Raw genomic sequence first — 21,910 nt, forward strand, 5'->3', positions numbered from 1 at the left:
TCCCGCATTGCTACGGCAACACGGTAGCTTCTTCTGCGATTGGCCGATACATGCGATTCTCCTGGCCCGCCATTGGAGGGTAGGAGCAGTCGGCCACGTCAGCCGCATTGATTGGTCAAAGGGTTCTAACGGGAAGCGGAGGGAGGAGAGGGAGGGAGGGATGCCGTGGACGTGGGTTTTGGCTCCCGCGAGCGGGGAGGAGTCTCTGAGTTGGCCGGAACCGGGAGCCGCGGGTGAGGGCGCGAGGAGGGATCCCGGGAGGCGATCTTCGGACGGCTGGGATCTGGGTGTTAGTAGCCTGCTGGCAAGCTTTGTTGGACGGGACCGGGCGAGAGAGGGAAGGCGCCTGGAGCTGGAGAGAAGGAGGCGCGTAGGCAGGCAGGTTTAGTGTAGCTGAGAGCGGTTGGGGAGGACTGGGCTCCGCAAAGCTAAAATATTCCCTTCCTTCTTTTCCAGGTCAAGATGAAGGCGTTGATCCTGGTGGGGGGCTACGGCACTCGGCTGCGACCCCTGACCCTCAGCATCCCTAAGCCCCTGGTCGAATTCTGTAACAAGCCCATCCTGTTGCACCAGGTGGAGGCCTTAGTAAAGGTAAGGGGCGAGGGGGTGGGTTGAGCCCCCCCCCTACATGCCTCTGTGTGGGACGAGAGATGTCTTCCAGCAAAAGATGCATGCTTAAAAGCTGCCCGATCAGCTGAAAATCAAAAAGCAAAGCTTTTCCTTGTTACATTTGTGTGTATACCTGTTGTATTGCTTGCCTGACACAGAGCTTTTAACGGAACACTTTTTTTAAAAAAGAGAAATGCGGGAGTTTTCTGCTTGCACTTGAGAAGAGACAGCTTGAAGCTTTCTTTGGGACTCTCCTTTTTTTTCGGCATTTATTTATTTGTTAAATTTATTTGCCGCCTATCTTGTCCTGGGGCTACTTTGGGTGGCTTACAACAGTAAAACTGAAATTCCATTGGACTTAGGTTGACCTGTCTTGTCATAGAGAGAAATCAAGATGTCTGATATTTCGTACTCTAGTAGAAAAAGGGTGAATGTGTGAATCAGACTATTTATTTATTTATTTATTTATTTATTTATTTATTTATTCAATTTATAGGCCGCTCCCTCTCCACAAAGGGACTCGGGGCGGCATACAATTAAATATACAGACAAATGACGAGGAGGAGGTATATACAAAAACATTTTACAATACATAAATAAATAATCATAAGTTAAAACAACACAGTAAGATTAAAACACTTAAAATACCCAAAAAGTCAAAATTAATTTAAAATTGTCCAGGGGGATTGGAGAATCTGGAATTGAAATAATAACATTTTGTCTGCTTCAGAAGGCTAAGTTGAATTTCCAACTGTCACACTACTTGTTTCTGCCTCTTGGTTAGGAAAGGCATTCATGGTAAGATGATTTTCATAGCCATGACCTTTTATGATCCACCTAGATGTTTTGTTTTCCTCCTGTTCAACCATGTCCATTTGCCTGGAAAAGCCCTATTTTCTTGGCAACGTTTTTCAGAAGCTCTGTGCCATTGCTTCCTTCCCATGGCTGAGAGAAAGTAACTGGCCCAAGGTCACCTAGTCCAGTGATGGCGAACCTTTTCGGCATCAAGTGCTGAAAAGGGAGCGCACGCGTGCGTGTGCTTATCTGGGACGCAACCCGGAAGAGAAGCTGCCCAGGGGACATCCACGCACTGGAAAATGAACTTCCGGTTTCCGGCGCACGTATGCATGCCGGCCAGCTAGTCTTCCAGTTACTGGTGCGCATGTGTGCTACGATCAGCTGGCCAGCGTGCATGCTCACACTGGAAAATGGAAGACCAGCTCTTCCAGTTTCCGGCACTGCTTCACGCACGAAGGCCAGCTAATCGTCGCATACACATGTGCACCAGAAGCCTAGAAGAGGAATGGGCAATGGCGCACGTTAGGTGACATGGCTCCACTTGCCACTTTGGGCACACGTGCCATAGGTTCACCATCATGGACCTAATCCAACATGGGACTAGAACTCAGAGTCCCCTGGTTTCTAGCCTGATCCACTGCACAAAACTGGCTTTCTTCTTAGACAACATCTCATATTTGTTTATACAGTACTTCTGAATCTATCTCACATCTTGCAGTATATTTTTTTATTTAAATGCTGATTCGAATAAGTGTGCTTTTAGAAGTTTTGATTTTTTTTCTTATGCCCTAATATGGCCAAATTATACTTCCTGGCAAATATATTCTTGAAATGTAATAAAGGTAAAGGTTTTCTTTGCACATATGTGCTAGTCATTCCCCGACTCTAGGGGGAGGTGCTCAACTCCGTTTCAAAGCTGAAGAGCCAGTGCTGTCTGAAGATGTCTCCGTGGTCATGTGGCTGGCATGACGAAGTGCCGAAGGCTCATGGAATGCTGTTACCTTGCCACCAAACTGACCCCTATTTTTGTACTTGCATTTTTTACGTGCTTTCGAACTGCTAGGTTGACAGAAGCTGGGACAAGTAACGGGAGCTCACTCTGTTACGCGGCGCTAGGGATTCGAACTGCTGAATTTCTGATCGACAAGCGCAGCATCTTAGCCACTGAGCCACCAGGTCCCGCATGAAATGTAGTACCAGTATATAGAACAGGGTGTCTTAATTTACATCAATCAGACAGTAAAACCTGATATTGATTGTAATGATGCAGTAGAATCATATGGATATAGGTAAATAGCATAGTCCTAAATAATTTATGCTTTTAGAAGTTAAACAGCACTTCGACTTGATTGCTGAAATATTATAAAATTGGGCCCAATTACACGTGGCTAATGTAATTGATGCAGAATAAGTCTGTATCTAAAGTATCTAGCTTCCACAACAGTTGTAGTTGTGGCTTTCTACACCAATAACCTTTGAAATCAAGGGCATCTGCACACACATGACGACAATGGGCAATAAACTTGTTAGGTGTTGTCTAAACGTGGCATTTTAGTTAAGTCCGTTTTCTTAGGACAGGAAAGTGACTATTCAAAGTCACTTCCAGGACATTAGAATAACTTTCCAATGAGGATTCTGTTTTGGATTTCCGTATCATGAGCCAAGATTTTTTGGCATTTCTCATAAGGAGGAATAATTATTTGGGGATATTATAATTCTGGAAATCATGTTAAACAATCCCTTGAATCAACTCCAGGCCTTCAAATCATGTTGAATGCTCATCTTTTCCTGGCAGGCGGGTGTTAACCATGTGATCCTTGCTGTGAGCTATATGTCAGAACTACTGGAGAAGGAGATGAAAGAACAAGAGCAAAGGGTAAGTGACTTGAGGTGAGCTTTTTTGTTTGTTTGTTTACGTGGACTAATTGGATAGAGTAAATCAGCTCTTATTTGCATTTGGTGGGGTATTATTATTTTGCAGTGCAGTGATTTATCATTTCCAGTTATTCTATACTCAACTCAATACCAGTTTTCACAGGGGAGTTAACAGATATGCATGTGCATTCTGTTGGATAGTTAGTAATCTTAATGTTTCTGAATGAAGGATGTGATGTTTCAGCTTAATATTTTGTTTCAATAAAAATGAACTAAGGACTCTACAGTTTGATATTTTGTCTTGACTTGTGCAAGGAAAATATGTTCTGGTATTGAGCTTCGCTAAATTTCTTCTCTATGCTAGAATCTTCTTTAAATAAGGAGGCGATATATGAGTGTTAACTAACATATAGAGCAACAAGTTGAAGAAAAGTGAAATAAGCACAACTCTTTTCATAATTCCTTATATAAGATCCCTGCTGTACTGTGTTAAAATAGAAAATGGGTATCAAATCTCTGGGTATCATGATACTGCTTTTCTGTAACTTTCTATAATTGTTTTGTACATTCTAGATTACTTGATATATCTTCTAGAAGTGTTAATAAAGTGTAGGATTAACTCAGAGATAATGTAAAAGGAGTGACTCTTGAAGATGCTGCACTGCTGCCTTGATTGCTTGCTATTGGCTATGTTCACTTACATTGATGGATTCAACATCTAAAAAATATCAGAATTACCGCCACCTCTGCAGTAAACAATTACCGTAATAAGTTCTTTTATCTCATTCCTTTCTTGTAAAATGTTTTGAGCAAATTACTTTGAGCACAAATTTGGCCATTATTTTTTGCAGTACTTGTGGTTTGCTTTTAAAGTAGTAATTGTGTGTATCTTTGGCATTTGACAAAATCACACATAAAATGTTATATTAGAAGTACTTTCTCCACTGTACTGATTGGACATTTTTTTCCCTTTGGCTCCCTAGTTTGCCTTGCACCTTTTGGCCTGGATCCCGAGATAAGTTAACTTACAAAAGTTCTTGAAAGAAAAGTTTCCTTTTCTCTTTTCTGCAAGGAAAACCCCATACGACGACTTCTTGATGGTTATGGAATGCCATGCCTGCAGAAGTGCTATGTGTACCTAATTTTAAATAGATTCCGTTACCTTCAACAGACTTGTTTCTGAGTAGGAATGCTTAGCATTAAGGTGTTTGAATATGGTTTAAGAAATAGATAGCCTAAGAACTTTCCAAGGTGGCTAAGTAGAATTCTATCGTCTAATTTACCTTATTAGCAGCTTTATTTGATGTGTTTACACATTTAAATAATGAGCGATGACGATGAGTCAACAATTAGCAGGTTGCGGTAAACCAACTGGCAATATAATTAACTTGTCCTATTTGAGAAATTGTCTAAAGGCTGTTATGGATAGAGTCACGGCCATGCACTTACAGTTGCTTGCTTCTACTTTTCTTCTAACTGCATTTCCAAATTCTTCTTTGTTCTTAGTTGGGCATTCAGATTTCTCTGTCACATGAGAAGGAACCACTGGGCACAGGTAACTGTGAGATTAACAGTGTTTGTTGGTTATGGCTGCTAGAGGGCTTATGATCAGATGGACACTGATAACTCCTGTTTCCTCCACAGCTGGCCCACTGGCACTAGCACAGGAGCTTTTGGCTGAAAATTCAGAACCTTTTTTTGTACTCAATAGCGATGTGATCTGTGATTTTCCCTTCACAGACATGGTACACTTTCACAGGCATCATGGAAAAGAAGGCACCATTGTGGTAAGTACCTAGGGATTGCAATTCATTGTTTTTTGTTTTCTGAGGGTATTTTTTAAAAGTCTTATTGCTTTTAAAGCTCCCAGAAGTGTGGAGCAGGTTCACTGGAAACACAGAAAACAAACTCCTTTTGGTGACCATATACAGTAACTCATTATTATCAAAACCAAATGGAAATAAAGGAAATAAAAAAAATGCACACCCAATGCTATACAGGCCTCTCTTTGTTAACATAACTTGGAGGATATTTTTTTAAAAAACTGCTAAACCCAACATCATACAACATAAACTGAATGATAGGTGGAATATAAAATCAAAAATAATTAAGTAGTGTGGCTTATCTTTGATTTAGGCTGTTACATGGATCCAGCCATTCTGGTTGGCAATACATGGTTTATGGAATTGGCTGGTCATGTGAACTCAGCAACACATTGTTTATTCGATAAAACTTGGCTAAGCAAGCCATGTTTTAGATTGTTGTATGGGAACAGCAAGCAATTAAGTGCCCTTTTTTAAGACTTAGAAATGCGGTCAGAATAAAAATAGTAGCATAGGTATAGCATTTTTCTGATTTATGATTCACGGGACCTAGTTACTTGCAGGATCGCATCCTCCCACATACATCCCTGCGGCCAATTCGCTCACACAGGGAGGGACTTCTCCTGGTGCCGTCCACTAGGCAATGCCAACGGGCGACACCAAGGAGTAGGGCCTTCTCTGTGATGGGCCCAACCCTCTGGAATGACCTCCCCCCACCTCCGACATTAGAACCACTTCTGACCTCCGCTCCTTCCGGCAAAAATTGAAGACTCACCTGTTCCGATTAGCAGGCCTGGCATAATTACAACTGTCCCTCCTGGCAAATGTATTATTATCTGGTTATCTTAGGGGTTTTTTAATTCGTTGTGTCTGTTTTAGGGATTTAAAATTTGTATTTATATAGCTTTGTACAGTTCTTTTAATTGCATTTTAACCTCCTCCAAACTGTACATATTTAATTTTTTACTGTATTTTCTGATATTTCTATGGACTGTACACCGCCCCGGGTCCCTTTTGGGAGAGGGGGGCGGTCTAGAAGCACCAAATATAAATAAATAATAAATAAATAAATAAATAAATAAATAAATAAATAATAAATAATAAATAATAAATAATAAAATAAAATAAACTACCATGACTGCTCCACTGTATCTAATGTTGGTTTTGCTTTGCAGGTGACAAAAGTGGAAGAACCTTCCAAATATGGTGTAGTAGTGTGTGAGGCAGATACTGGAATCATACATCGCTTTGTGGAGAAACCTCAGGTTTTTGTTTCCAATAAAATCAATGCTGGGATGTACATCTTAAATCCAAGTGTATTAAAGCGCATTCAGGTATAAAACAGAAAGGGTAAAACTAATTTCCATTAGACATTTCTTTCCGATGTAGTGAGATCAAAGCCATTTTTTAGATATGGTGGGACACCAGATAATTCTTCCGTAGTGCTTAGAATTATTTGAAGGTGGGAATGGTATGTTTGATTATCGTGAGGTGCAAATTCTGAAATGGCTTTTCTCCTAATGGATCAGTGGGGATATCTTGGTTCAACTAGCTATTGCCTCTGATGAGAATGATCTGAAGAATAAGTCTAAAGAATATTAGTTTATTGTGTAAATATTCGGGATGTTCAGTCAGTCAAGTCCTGGTCACCTCCAGATTGGACTACCGTATTTTTTGGAGTATAAGATGCACCAAAGTATAAGACGCACTAAGATTTTGAAGAGGCAAATTTAAAAGAAAAAGTTTTTGCACTCTGCAGACCTCCCCAAAATGGCCCATTTTCCACAAAAACTGGCCCCTTTCTTGTCATAGCCTTTAGGAGACTTATAGAGTGCTTCTGGGGGCTGGAGGAGCAGAAACGAGCAAAAAACGCCCTGTTTTTCACTCATTTCTGCTCTCCCCAGCCCCCAGGAGCACTCTGGAAGCCGCCTAAAGGCTATGCATGGCCATTTTTGCAAAGGGGGCAGGGTTTCGGGAGGCAAAAAAAAATGCTGTATTCAGTGTATAAGATGCACCCAGATTTTGGCCTTCTTTTTTGAGGGAAAAAAGGTGCGACTTATACTCCGAAAAATATGGTACTTGTAATGCACTCTACATGGGACTGCCCTTGAAACTCTATCCAGAATGAGGTGGCACAGGCAGTTTTGTGTGCTTTTAAAACAGCACGTCACACTTCTGCTCTGCAAGCTGTATTGGCTGAGAGTTTGCTTCAGGGTCCAATTCAAGGTGCTGGTTTTAATCTTTAAAGCCCTTCATGGCACATGACCTGGGTTATCCAAAGGACTACCAGTCCCCAATTACATCAGCCCATCCCATCAGGTCTGGCATGCGGTGGGTATCATCTGCTAGGTGGGTCCCGGAGGTGGGCCTTCTCTGCATACCTTATGGAACATTCCCACCCTCCACCCTGAAAAAAAGGTTCATTCCATCCCTGTTTTATTAATTCTGAAAGTCGCTCAAGACCTGGCTTTGTAATCAGGCCTGGGAGTCCCAGAAGACTGGGGACATTCTAAGATGGTTCCATTACTGAGGCTAACAATTCATTCTCTCTTGGGCCCTGTAGTTTTTACATATTCTAATGATGATTTTGTATGTTTCAAATAATTTTTAATTTTATTTTATGATGTATTCTACCCAGAGCCACTTTTTTGTGAGATGAGTGACCATATAAATTTGTTAAATAAATGCATGAGGGTTATATAGCTCCTATTGGAGTGGCCATCTGAGTCTCCCTTTATCTTTTCCTTAGCTGCGTCCTACCTCAATTGAGAAAGAAATATTCCCAGTAATGGCAGAGGAAGGACAACTCTATGCTATGGAATTACATGGTAAGGAAAAAGCTTTGGTACTTTTGGATTAGGATTCAAAATTATATAATAATATGTGTTCTCAAAACAAAAGATTGTTTTGTTAGCCACAGTCAGGGGTTCCCAATTATGACACCTTTAAGGTCTGTGGACTTCAACTGTGGCTGATTGTGGAATTCTGAGAGTTGAAGTCCACACATCTTAAAGTTGCCAAGATTGGGAACCTCTGATTTAGGCTAACCTGAGTTTATCTCCAAAGTATCACGTGTTAAAAGTTGCCAAGATTGGGAACCCCTGATCTAAGTAAACACAGCTTTTTCTAGAGGAAACAGCTAATCAGTCTTGGAAGTTTATAAAAGGACATTTTAAATACCATTTTATACCATTAAAGATGGAAAATAAATGTAAACATTTGCGAAGTAAATTCATCTGATGCTAGGTTTAGAACAGGGCAACCTGCAGCCCTAGAATCATAGGCAGCTTTGCCTTTTTTGTACGATGCATACATACTCACTTTTGGCTCTCAGACAGCCCAAAAATGTTTAGGTCAGTTCTTGGCTGCTAAAAAGATTTGAGAAAGGGGGTCCATGATGCCTTGAGTCATTGTTGACGCCTAGTGACTACTGAATGAGTCCCTGCAGTTTGCCTGGAAAATTTCAAACATTGATTGCCATTGCCTCCTTCTTAGGGCTGAGAGAGAGTGACTGGCCCAGGGTTATCTAGCTGACCTCATGCCTAAGGAGAAACTAGAACTCTGTCCCCTGATTTCCTGCATGATGCTTTAACTACAGCACCAAACTGGCTTTCCCCTAAAAGATTACCTATCATAGTTATTTTAAAGCAAAGGAATGTTGCATATCATTACAAAATACGTAAACTTGTCAAGATTGGGAATCCCAGCCCAGAAGCATTAATGCTTTTTCTCTTTCCAAATGAAGAGCCCCTAGCACCTGTGATCCCAATGAAACTCTTGTTACAAATTACCTGATTCATACACCTTTTAACACTGCAGGGTTCTGGATGGACATTGGGCAGCCAAAAGATTTCCTGACTGGCATGTGCCTATATCTACAATATTTACGGCTGAAGCAGCCTGAGCGGTTACATTCTGGATCAGGCTGTATGGGAAACGTACTAGTGGTAATCTCATTTTAAAACATTATTTTATGTGGGTAGGGAAACTATCAGATGGAATAGCATTTCTACAGGGATCTATCTAGCTGAAGCAGGGCAACAGCATAAGCAAATGTTACCAAGTACAGGTAGTCCTCAACTTACAACCATTCATTCAGTGGCCATTTGACATTACAACAGTACAGAAAAAAAGATTTTTCACAATTTTATGACCATTGTAGCATCCCACAATCACATGATCAAAATTGGGACAGTTGGCAACCGGGTCAGATTTATGATAATTGCCATGTCCCTGAGTCACGTGATCCCCTTTTGCGAACTTCTGACAAGCAGAGTCAACGGGGAAGCGAGATTCACTTAACAACCATGTTACTAACTTACACACCTGCAGTGTTTCACTTAACAACTGTGGCAACAAAAGGTGGTAAAATGGGGCAAAATTCACTTAACAACCATCTCACTTAACAACAGAAATTTGGGACTCCGTTGTAGTCGTAAGTGGAGGGCTACCTGTATGTAGTTCTGATCTGGGAGTAGAAGAGGGAGGAATATTACTTCTCCACTTGGGAAACTGGAAACCGTTGAGGAAGGATCACAAGGCCATCTTTCATTTCAGGACCCAAGTGCCAAGATTGGATCAAACTGCAGTATTGGTCCCAATGTCACAATTGGGGCAGGAGTTGTGGTAGAGGATGGTGTTCGGATCAAGCGTTGCACTGTTCTGAAGGGATCACGCATCCGTTCCCACTCTTGGCTTGAATCCTGCATTGTTGGGTGGAGCTCCTCTGTGGGGCAATGGGTGAGTGAGCTCTAGTTGTCCTAAAAATGAAGGGTTCTGTCTGCACAGTTTAGAAAATAATTTGGATTGCCCTTTATATATAAATACTGAAAAAAAGGAGAGTATTATACAATGAGGTTTTTTTCCTCTTTTAGAGCTTTTGAAGGCCCACATAGTCTCTCAGTGTGGTAGAAATTCAGGAGCAAAACATTCCCCCCCCCCTCCTTAAATATGGGTCAAAATGACCACATGAAGCCTCTGCAAAGCTTCACGCATGCCTTCTCCATCCGTACTTCAGGTACGGAGGGGCCTGTAAGCCTCGGGTATCACCCAGGGCATTCGGATTTTGCTTTCCTTAGCAGCCCAGGGGCTGAGAGTAGTTAAGAGCCAATTCCTGAATAGCCACATGACTTGTATAAGCAAGAGTCTCTTTTAAAATATATTTTCCTAAGCTCAGCTCTGTATAATTGCAAATCCTTCTTTCCTCAGGTGCGGATGGAGAATGTCACTGTGTTGGGGGAAGATGTCATTGTGAATGACGAACTCTACCTCAATGGGGCCAATGTGCTGCCTCACAAATCCATTGCTGAATCGGTCCCAGAGCCACGCATCATCATGTAGCAAGCTTGGATTGAGTGCTGGACTAACTGGCAGAACATTTTATTGGAACGACCACACTCTGTGCCTTGGTGGCAAGGGCCTCTCTATTGAGTTCAAGTTTTTTCCTCCAAATACTATTTTTCCCTTGCTGCTGACTTAATCTTTACATGGAGTCCTAGGAGTGGACAAGACTACGGTTGCATCATTCAGTATTGGGAATGGGGTGAAATAGGATAGGCTACCTGAGCCAGATCCACCATTGTTCTACAGTGGAGTCCAGTACCCTGTATTGGACAGGGACAAGTCATCTTTGCTCTTAAGATCTGGGACAGTATAACAGCTCACCTGTTTGAAGATGAAAGCACCCAATAGTTCTGGGAAAGGGAATGAACATCATGCTGTATACTAATATGGTAGGGTGGTATTTGCTGCTTATGAACCACATAGGCAAACAAAATGCAGTACTTTCCCTGGAACTTAATTGCCTTATAAAATTGCATTGCTTCCTTTCCTATGGTGAATAACTGGCACCTTTAGAACTTTGGACAAGGTTCTCTAACAAAATCACACTGTAATGAAAACAAATGAGATTATTGTAATTAATGAATTCTAGGTATGTCATGTGTTGTCTACTCTTGATTCAAGAGACGCTACCGATGAGAACAATACTCCTTAAAATCAACTTCCTCTAATTGCTCTCTTTCTTGCAAGTATCTCTATAAGAACTGTGCCAGCCCTTTGCAACTTACTGTCTACATCAGAAATAATAGCTTGGAAATGTGGAGAATATACATCTTGACAGCTTTAAGGAATAATAATTTAATATTTTATTTTATGGAAGTAATATCCCCTTCCAGTTTGGAAGGGGAAGGGGAAGAGAGACAACCATATATGCGCTTAAATTAAGTTCCTTGTTTGCTACCCTCCCCAGCATTCTGGATACAAGTCACACACAGTACATTTTTAAAAAATCCTTGTCTGCTCCTGGATTGTACAGGCAACCTAGTCACACAGTATAGGGTGTGTGCCACAGGCACTTTCTGCTGGTGGAAAATAGCAGTGCAATCAGGTTCGCCTCTGCTGTAGCCTACAATATCAACAATATTTCTCCCAATTATATAATACATGGACCAAATATTGGTCCTATTGAACCTGGCCTTTCCCATGATCAAACTCCTTGTGGTCTAGGCTGCATTTATTCCTCTGTTGTATCACTGATACCTCCTGCCCCTCCCTCTCCCCCCCAGAGCGTGACCTAGGGTCTGTTTTTCAGCTGACTTTGCCTTCAAAGGAAAGGAGCCAGACTCTCAAAAGAGCAGATTCAAATTTTTAGGCAGATAGGTTGCCACAATCCTTCACTCAAATGCGCCGCCTTTGACTGCACAGTAGAGTATTGCTTGGCAATCTCCAGAACTATCGCATCAGGTGCTACAGGTGAATGGTGTCTGCAGGGTATATGCCCACACGAATATTTGAACCAACTCTAGCTACACATGCACTGTCAAACAGCAAAATGCTGCTGCTGTAGCAGCAGCCAGAACACACTTGGCTAGTGAGTAGCTGGACTCACAGGAGAGATGCTGGCTGCAGAGAATCCATTTTTACTCTACCATGGAGAGCACCTCATCAAAGAGGATGTGTCCCAGCTACAGTACAAGACACACTTCCTAAGGTAGATGCAGGATAAGAACTATGGATTCAGGCTGAGGTAGAGAACCTGACCACGTTAAGCCCCTAAGCACGTAATCCGTAGGAAAAGCCCAACACCTGTTGGTTTGGAGTCAATGACAGCAACAGGAAGTGTACCTAAATTCAGTAGGATAGAAGAATACAATTTGGCCTGGATGATGCATACAGATGTGTGTGTCCTGCAAGAGGTGTCATAAAACTGAACTCAGCTGTGCCAAAAAACAGCCACCTTTGACGAGATGCTCTTGGAGGGGGGGAAGAGTCCTCTGGGGAGAAGCTGCCCAGGCATGCGGCCCCTGCCCTGCAGGGTCCAGGCACTAGGAGGTGGCTGGTTTAATGTAGTCATCCACTCCTGTGATGGTGGCTTTGCAGAAGAAGCAGTCCTTATTGTTCATCAGGTGCTGGTTGATGCAGGCTCTAAAAGCAAAGAGTTTATACTGAAAACTTCCAATCACTACTGCAAATGTTCCCTTCTGGCTTCTAAGTTTTCCCCAGGAACCAACCACCTGTATGGTTTCAAATCTATCCTCCTTGCAGTCAGAAACCCCACTTCCCTGAGTCTGAAGTAGTTGTCTAGTTCTACTGTATAACTTCATGGGAGTGCAAGATCCTGGCTGCATAAGAAGCCATTTAAAAGGATTATGGGGCTTGGGTCTCTTCTAGCAGTTTAAAGGGGATTCAAATGACCACCCCTAGATTTGTTCTGGTGTACAGCTGTGATGCATTCCAGTCTGGCTGCTATCCTGTTAGCATGATAACGGAGAAAAATGTCTGCTTCTGCAGGGATTACTCACTTGCATGATTTGTGGGAGCATGGCTTAAATACAGCAGAGATCGGATGTGCATAACAGATTGGACACAAGTCTTCTTCACTAGTGGGCTGGAAAAAACAAGCACATACTAAGCACCTACTTAACTTCAACAGCAGTTATCACCAAATCTAAATAAAACCCAAGTACAAGATATCCAAAGGCTGCTTTTCAGCTTTGGAATGACATGTTTTATAACACAGGGTGAGTCTCCTTCATTCCTTTGCAAAGCAAAATTTAGATATATGCTGAAGGACTTCAGAAAATTCCTTTTTAGGAATAAATAGCAAAAGAGATTAGAATGTGGATTTTGGAATGGCCTAAGAGTCCAGATGAATTTGAGATAAGAGTTTGAAATTAATGAAAATAATCCCATGGGAAAATGCTGTGAGGAGAGACATAGAAAAAATGAAAATGAATCAAATTCTAGGATATAACTTGAAAGGATTAAAGTTCAAGATTGTTAAAAGTAAAAGGAATATAAAATTGGTTTATTTGATCAAGATTAAAATAGATAAATTGTTACCTCCAGTAATCCTTAACGGTCTTTTACTGACTAGGACTGAACAATGAGGTTTTTAAGGATTTGTTTATAGGTAAGAGATGAGATGTGGGAAGGAAATATAATTTGTTGTATTTTAAGAGAAAGTGATAAGTTTGCTAAAATTGTTTATACTTGGGATGAAGGGGTAAGTTATTTCTTTATATATTTCTTTTTTCCTCTATTGGTTTTCTATTTTTCTACGTTTTTTATTTTCCTCACTTTCTATTTTTCTTTTTATTGTTTTTTTCCTTTTTTAGTATTTATTTTTTTAAATTGTAATGTTTAATATAACAATACTATAAAGCAAGATTTAAAAATGGCAAAATATGTAAAACAGCGATTAATCTCTTGTAAAAAAAATTTAAACAGAAGAACATATGAAGATTACTCTCTTTTAATATAATTTTGGGAGGGTTCAAAAAATGTTGAAATCAAAATGTTTACAAGTAGGTTCTCATCTCTGCCTTAAGGTTGTACAGAGAATGCACCGAGTCCAGCTGAGTTTGAGGTTCATAATGAAGTTTCAGCTCCTGTCTCTAGTTGGGCCTTGGCTAGGACCATGACTTCCTAATGAAGCCCGGAGATGGACCATCACATGCATCCCTCCTGCTCCCTCTCCCGCCCCCACCTGCAGCAGCCTTCATACATCTCCAAACTGCAACTGGAAGGTGAGCAAGCAGACAAATTAATAATTTATACCCAGTCCCTGCCAGAGATCATGTTCTTTGCTGGATCACTGCTTCTCATTGGAGGTCACCCAAACATAGCAATAGATGCAAATGATATCTTAGATGCAAGAATTAATCTGGACAGTTTTATTTATTCAACTTGAAAGCCCTTCCTCCTGGATACTTCTTTCACTTCCCACTCAAAATTAGACTCAGTTTGCTGATCTCAAGGCACTAACTTGTGTTTATTTGGAACGAGACTCTTACTGTTTTTCCGGATACTTTGGAAATAATTCCAACTCATTGAAACGTAAGCTTTGCAACAGTGGTGAAATTCAAATTTTTTTTTACTACTGGTTCTGTGGGTGCGGCTTGGTGGGTGTGGTGTGGTTTGGCGGGTGTGGCTTGGTGGGCATGGTAGGGGAAGGATACTGCAATATCTCCATTCCCACCCCATTCCAGGGGAGTGATACTGCAAAATCTCCCACCCCATCCCATTCTGGGGCCAGCCAGAGGTGGCATTTGCCGGTTCTCCAAACTACTCAAAATTTCCGCTACCGGTTCTCCAAAACCTGTCAGAACCTGCTGGATTTCACCCCTGCTTTGCAAGCACTTTTGACATAAAGCCTGCAGCTCAATTTCACATGGTTCTACATTTCTGAATAAGATCTTGAAGTCAGGAACATAGCCTGGAAAGCAAATTAACTAATATTTCTTGCATTTATACGGTTCTCAATACAGCTCTTGAATTTTATGAGCTCGTCCTGGAAAGCAAATCAATTAATGTTTCCTGCATTTATACAGCTCTCAGTTTCTTGCATTTATACAATTCTGGCAAGAGAGTTTCTGTGTCACCGTGGATGAAGGTTGCCGAAGGGAAGAGCACGCACACATTCAGATACTCAGAATACTTACCAAAGTGGCAGCTGCAGCTTGCTTGGATTCTTCATTGAGGTGGCCAAGCATTTGCTCCACCTTGGCTAGCTCTTCCTGGCTGATATAATCAGTGTCTGCAAAACAAAACGAAGAAGAAGGGACTGAATAGGTATAGAGTTTGAGAATATGACAGAAGAAAAAGTTACCAGTTAAAAATTTTAACTTTCAAAACTTCTGCATCTCTGACGGGCTGGGAACCCTTAAATTGAACCTGTAGAGAAGGTTGATGGCCACAGGGGGGCAGAGTCCAAACACATCTTCTAATTATTAAACCCAGTAAGCAAAAAAAAATAAAAATAATAATCAATTTGAGCTCAAAATGACAACTGTGCTTTCAAAACTACTGTCCCCCTGACATTTAGTGTTAAAAAAATAAATGTGAAGCGTTTGTATGCCACAGTATGCATGGGAATTTTATTCAACAGTATTTTACAAACGTATTGGACCTATTGCAGGGGTGTCCAAACTTGGGAATTTTAAGACTTGTGGACTTCAACTCCCAGAATTCCCCAGCCAGCCATGCTGGCTGGGGAATTCTGGGAGTTGAAGTCCACAAGTCTTAAAGTTCCCAAGTTTGGACACCCCTGACCTATTGCTTCTGATGAGAGACTTTACAATATTTGATGTTTTAATTTTAAAAATATTAAATTTTTCTGTGCTCAGAACATTGTGCAGGTGAGAGGCTTGTATCATGATTGCAGGAGAAACATGTTAATAATGACATTTAGAGAGGACACAATTCATCCATGAAAGTGATCTCTAATGTCACAAGGCTGCAGCAACAGAATCTATGATGAAAAAATAATAATCTGAACCAAGTTAAGACTGTTTCATGAAGAGGTACAAGAAAAGTACCCCATGGGGTATGTCCCAGGATGCATATTTATATAAGCTCCCCCCCTCCCACAACCCAGTCTCCGTAACTAGGATATGATATGTTGTTATAATATCTATTGTTTTATGGTAGCTTTCTTTCACTCTTTAGCCTTTAGGACTGATGCAGCAAACTGCATCAAGCTGCAAAAGTGAATACTTAGACAAGGTACAGATAACAACTTTGAAGGCATCTCTATGCCAGAAGCTATAAAACAAAAGTATACACACAAATCTGATAATCACTGTGTCAGCAAACAAATATCTAGCCTGGAGCATTTAGCATTGTTGAAGGGTGGTGGTGCTGGCAGAGGTACAAGCTCATATTCTGGGAATCAAGCTATTAAAGAGTGGGCACTCTTTAACAGGCTGGAAAGGACCTTTTCCTCCAGGCCCCAGAAATAGAAAGAGAACACAATCCCTTTGCTGCAGGACAGGGAAAGTCATAGCCAGGCCACGGAGTCTAATTGCTGAAGAGTCTTGATAGATGGGAGGCGATCCTGATCCTGTTATCAGGATTCATTTTATGAAACAATTAGCAGGGACAGATGGAGAGATACCTTACAGTACATTAGAGAAAAAAGAAGAGAATCTGTCTGTGGTATTCTCTGCAGCTGGCTCCCTTCCCTATAGCAATATTATCATGCAATTATCAAAAAATAAAAGCCTCCAGTTGTCAGGCAAGAAAGCCCCATTTATTTTTACTGCAAAGAGCAGAAAAATACTGCAATTCCTGCAAAAACTAATGAACCTTCATAGACACAACATGTTCCAGTCAAGGTGCCTGAGGTTACTAATTAATAACCTCCAGAAAGCACATACACTCACGGTCATTATTCTTCATTTTTGGAAAGGTTAAAGATCCAAATTTCACACTAAAACTCTCATACATCTCCCACTATATATCCCATGGCGAGTATATGGTACACCAAGGGGAACTGTAATTGCCCCATTCAAACAGGTAGGAGAGCAGTTTTCCTGAGATTAGTTGAAGACCACAGAAGAACTATTACAAGGGAGAAAACGGAGATCATGTCTGAAGCCGAGATGTTGCTTTATTGTCTAAATATTCTCTCTCTCTCTCTCTCTCTCTCTCTCTCTCTCTCTCTCTCTCTCTCTCTCTCTCTCTCACTCTCAACAGAACAGAAACTTATTTGATTCTACATGTTTAGTTAGAAGAAAAAAATAGTTCATCATCATCATCGCCACCCCAATCATATCTAGTTTTGCCCATCAGCTCAAGATTGCTAAAAGATTAACAATTTATGGAAAACACAGAAATTAAACAGTGTTATTCTTTGGTGAGCAGCATTTCCCTGTCTGGATGCTCCAATTACTTTCCTACCTTTCTATGGAGCTAAGGATAATAATCTGCTTCTCTCTTCTTAGAGCTGGACAAATGTTTTTCTAACAGGGTTGGTTTATGAAAAGCCATCTATTTTTATGGTACAGGGAAGCAATGCTTTCATTGCCCTCTTTTTATCAATAATGATAGTATTCACAGCAGCTCAATTCCAGGGAAATGAGGGCTAGTTTAACAAAGTAACCTCATCAAGACAGAATCATGCTCAAACACATACAATCGAGCCAGTCCCTCACTCCCCTTAACCTCCAAACATCCAAAGCAAAGCACCCCTCATCTCCAAGAGCCACCATGATGCCTCTGATCCTCTCAGTTTCAGGACAGCTCTAGCCTCTCTGTTTTCTCTTTTTACTTACAATGCCAGTTACTCCAAGAATGCATAATCTTCAAAAGGAGTAAGAGGATATCCATTTATGGGGAGAATACAAAGGGTGCAGTATGTAAAGAAAGAGCTGAAACATTACACTTTTAATTGGTCAGATAAGATAGCCAGTTATGGCCAAGTGGATACACAAAGTTTTAGACTTTGTAGTGTGGTCTTGCCCTTTGGGATTTATCTCTGCTGATATCATTTTCCAAATATTTAGACTGGACAATGTTTAAAAAATAACATTGCAATGCTAAATTTAGGCTCCTCAAAAGTAGAGCACCAGAGAAGGCAGACCAAGAGGAAACCTGTTCCCATATTTCATCCTATGGATACATTACACAGTCTTATCTTATGTGATGGGATTAGTATTATAACCTAAGCAGTGTCAAATGCAGCTTCCCAATGTATTTATTTGCTCTGCTCATCATTCGAAGAGTTCCTTGGTTGCTAACTTACAATCAATAAAAAGATGCAGCACAACCACAAAACTCGAATTGGGAAAAAATAAAAGGGAAAAATGAACTCAGGCTCTATTATTTAAAGTTAAAAATTATGCCACAGTTCATATAATGATAGTTTGGACAACAAAACTTCAGGATGAGATGCTCCTTGATGCAGCTTCTTTCATTGGAGCCAATATAAAACAACCTACAATCTTCCTTTTCTCTGCTTCCAATGAATATTCAATCTGATCAGTTATATGTTAGGCTACTATTCTCATGGAGGAGAAATGTAGGAAGAACATATAACAATGCTTGGTCCATCCTCGTAGCCTTGAAAATTACAATTCTCCAAGTTTCTGGGAAAAAAATGTCCTCTAACAACTTTTTATCTGACCTTTTAACTGGAGATGTTAGGAACTGGATTTAGATTTTCCTACCACAAACGTGCCATGACTGATTTCAACAGCTCTACTTGGCTCTACTAATCATCTCTATTAGAAGCTGTTTGTACTATAAAGAATCTTAGAATAAAATTATAGGAGGACTTTGTGATACGTTTTATTGTGTTATTTTGTTCTGGATGCATTTTAACTCTGTGTTTATTTTCACATGGATTTTGCTATAAAAATAACTCCGAATGTTTATCAGAAAAGAGGCTCAGATTTCATCTTAAATAAAGCTCTGATTTCTTCAAAGCCTCGACAGATGTTTCTTAGAGACTAGGAAGTTGCAGTTAGTCTCAGGCATGCAAGGACAGGAAATTATTGTATACCTTTGTGGAGTTTCAAAAAGCAAATACATTTTGAGGATAAGAACAGGTTAACAGTGGGGAAAATACCAAGGTAACATTAAGAAATCTTGTAGACTGCTCACAAACTTCACAACAGGGACTATTTTATTGTCTTTTCTACAAAGACCTCTTAAACATTAGGCAACCATCAGTCGGACTAGAGACAAAAAGCGATGCAAGCAAGCAGTTCTTGGCAAAAGGAGGCATAACATAACGGAGATACTTACAGCTCTGCAGGGAGAAATGTTTCTTGTCAGCAGAAGATGATGTCATTCCCAGGACTAAAGGCTCCGTGTGACCCAATAAGTACTGAATAGAACGGAGCTGAAAACAAGGATCTGCCAGGAGCACAGCCGTTCCTCGCTCAGCCCTAGAAAAACAGACAGACAGACAGACAGACAGACAGATAGGGAGATTCTCTTTTTAAATGTCGTGCCTTGGAATAGAGGGTACTGCTCTCCTTACAGCTATCACTCTTTTGTCACAAAAATACATACCCCAGTCCTTCATTAAATAAATACACAAGCCCACTTGTTGCCCTGAAAACACTTCCCATGGGTGCTTTAAGACAGTATAGATTGCAATGGCTGAAAGAAAGGGAGGAAGAGATGGCAGGCAAAGACCCTCAACAAGCTTCAAAGGGACTAGAGCAGGGGTGTCAAGCTCTATTTCACTGAGGGCTGCATCAGGGTTGGGTTTGACCTGGGGAGATGGAAGCGGGGGAATGGACAGCTCAATGTCACTCATGTCGGAGGCACCTCTGGTGGCCCTAGTGCTCTGCCAGTGGAAATGAGCTTCTGAGCTCGGTTTTCTGCTGCAACAGCCTCCTGTAACCCTCTGCCAGCAAAAATGGAGCTTGTGAGAGCTGCGTGTGGCCCTCCTAAGCTCCGTTTTCACTGCCAGAGGCACCCTGGGTCAGTCCTTTGCTGTTTCCCGAGTGGCCCTGTGGGCCAGATCTAAGCAGACCCGTGGGCTGGCTCCGGTTCCTGGGCCTTGAGTTTGACATCCCTGGACTAGAGGCTATTTGCTAGAAAAACAAATTCATTTTTGGAAGGCACCTGAGAATCCTTTTTGAACCAGCAAAATGCCTATCTATTCTAATGCAAGGTGTCCCATAAAACTGATGACAGCTAGTGTTTTAGAAGCGAATGGCTTTTTGCACCTGGAGTAAAGAAAGCTCACAATTTATATGCCCGGATGTTCCCTCCTCGCATTTCCCAAGACACAACCTATTCTTAAATCAAACATTTGTGAAATAGCAGATACTTTATTCTTCATTTGATTGATATTTGATTCAAGGGTGAAAGACAGCTGCTTAGCAACTAGATCAGCTGATAGGCTGCTTTTGCTTTAGGAATTCCAGAGAATCTTGAAGCACAATATGTTATAAAAAAAAACAACCACCAGAAAATAAACCCCCAGCATTTTAAAGTAAGCCATAATTGGGTGCAGTAGGAATAGGGCAAACTCCATGTCCTTATTTGCCTTATTTAAAGCATATATTTAAGAAGAGTAAAGGCAATCATTCTAAGGAACAAGTATAGATGATCCACACAAGGCTTCAAATGACACTTTATGTATTAAAGAATATTTAAAAGACTTCTCGTCCTGACTCATAGACTACTTAACTTGCCCAAAATAAGTGAGGAACAAGAAGAAGCAAAAAATCATTAGGAATAAAAATCTATATATACACAGAAAATCAATAATTGACCTATAAGTGAATAACACTATGCAAACTAGAAACCAAAATGCTGTGAAATGGCTGCATTTGCTGACTTACTTTAAAATGCTACTTGCCAAAAAAGCCCTTTACATACAATGTGAAATATCCAATAGTAAGATGCAAAGGAGCATCCCTAAAGAATATCTTAATAACAGACAAGCTGATAAAGGGAATTAGACAAATTATGGAGCCAGTTCCATATCATCGCTAATGTCTTAAACTTGGAATAAAAATATATTGGCAATGAGTGTAGTTTCTTTAAAATGTATGTCTAGAGTCTAAATCTAATTCTCAATAGCATTTCAATTTTCTAAAACTATCCTAGCCTTTATATGTATCTAATGAATCAGAAAATCAGTAAATATCAACAGTCTATGACAGAAGAAACAGTTGATAAATATTCTGCAGATTACAATTAATATTTTCAAAAAAATAATAATCATCTGAACCCTTCAGGTCCCTACTTGCACCAGGGTAAGAATCCTACAATACTGAATTCTATCCAAGCTGATTTTCCATTTCACAAATATAGAAAATTGTAGCTTAACAAAAAAATCTTATAAATATAGCTATAATTTTATCTTCCTTCCTCTTACCCATCCTGTTTTAAGAACTGAATCTTAGAGAGAAAGGTGAGCAAAATAATTGGGATAATTCATCCTCTCCCAACTACTTTTACTGGATAGTAGGTACTTTTACCATAGGGAATATTCGGGAAAGGAGTACTATTTCCATTTGCTTTTATAAAATAAAAAGCAAACATATATAGCTGTCCTTAGTTTTTAATGACATGTAAATAACTAAAGCTTTAATGTACCAGACATGAAATCAGAAAAAAAGTATGTTTCCCCACTACAAGGATAACAAAAAGTTTAATATTGTAAAATAAGGTTGAAGGTCTTCCATCTCCTCTTGTCCCAAAAGACCTCTGAAATTGCTCACACACATCCCACTTGGCTCAGGCCTTTCTGCCTGGTGCAGTTAGGTAGTAATTGCTTGGCATGAATGGGAGAGGGTGCGGTCTCATTAGCACATAAGGGAGAAACTACAACAGCAATTTTTATACCAACTCCTGGCTCTGTAATTTTACAGTGCACAATTAGGGAAGTTTGAGCTAGATAAAGGACACAAACATAAGCCTTATTAAAAAGGAAACAGACTGAAAAAAGACATGGAACTTCTTTTGGAACTTTAAGGAATCAAATCACGTGTTAAATGTTTGGTGGTGAAAGTTGCTGGACTACTGAGTTGCTAAAGTAGAGAGAATGTCTCCAG

At 40.5% G+C, this 21,910-nt stretch overlaps 2 protein-coding genes across 7 annotated transcripts in view; one reads left to right on the forward strand and one right to left on the reverse strand.

Annotated features, from left to right (window-relative positions):
• Positions 1 to 151: 151 nt before the first annotated feature.
• On the forward strand, positions 152 to 10,900 carry GMPPB (GDP-mannose pyrophosphorylase B). Of its 4 annotated transcripts, none has more exons than XM_081937311.1 (10): positions 152 to 233; positions 457 to 591; positions 3,203 to 3,283; positions 4,789 to 4,837; positions 4,927 to 5,069; positions 6,281 to 6,439; positions 7,855 to 7,933; positions 8,925 to 9,052; positions 9,663 to 9,845; positions 10,314 to 10,900. In XM_081937311.1, the coding sequence occupies exons 2-10, from the start codon at positions 463 to 465 to the stop codon at positions 10,443 to 10,445; spliced, it is 1,083 nt and encodes a 360-aa protein (XP_081793437.1). In that variant the 5' UTR covers positions 152 to 233; positions 457 to 462; the 3' UTR covers positions 10,446 to 10,900. The 4 variants fall into 4 exon arrangements, with proteins under 4 accessions (XP_081793437.1, XP_081793440.1, XP_081793439.1 ...); XM_081937313.1 differs by having other exon boundaries at positions 230 to 366; XM_081937312.1 differs by lacking the exon at positions 152 to 233 and adding an exon at positions 241 to 378.
• A 327-nt stretch (positions 10,901 to 11,227) lies between these two features.
• RNF123 (ring finger protein 123) overlaps positions 11,228 to 21,910 on the reverse strand; it is a 96,038-nt gene continuing 85,355 nt past the window's right edge. For all 3 annotated transcript variants that reach the window (XM_081937309.1, XM_081937307.1, XM_081937308.1), the window contains exons 36-39: positions 19,137 to 19,279; positions 15,050 to 15,144; positions 12,908 to 12,993; positions 11,228 to 12,530 (exon numbers count right to left, since the gene is read on the reverse strand). In XM_081937309.1, the coding sequence (XP_081793435.1) occupies positions 12,431 to 12,530; positions 12,908 to 12,993; positions 15,050 to 15,144; positions 19,137 to 19,279 (424 nt within the window). In that variant the 3' untranslated portion in view covers positions 11,228 to 12,430. The remainder of the gene's footprint in view (positions 12,531 to 12,907; positions 12,994 to 15,049; positions 15,145 to 19,136; positions 19,280 to 21,910) is intronic.

This window comes from Natrix helvetica, assembly GCF_964273705.1.
Source record: "Natrix helvetica genome assembly, chromosome: 1".
Taxonomy (NCBI): Eukaryota; Metazoa; Chordata; class Lepidosauria; order Squamata; family Natricidae; genus Natrix; species Natrix helvetica.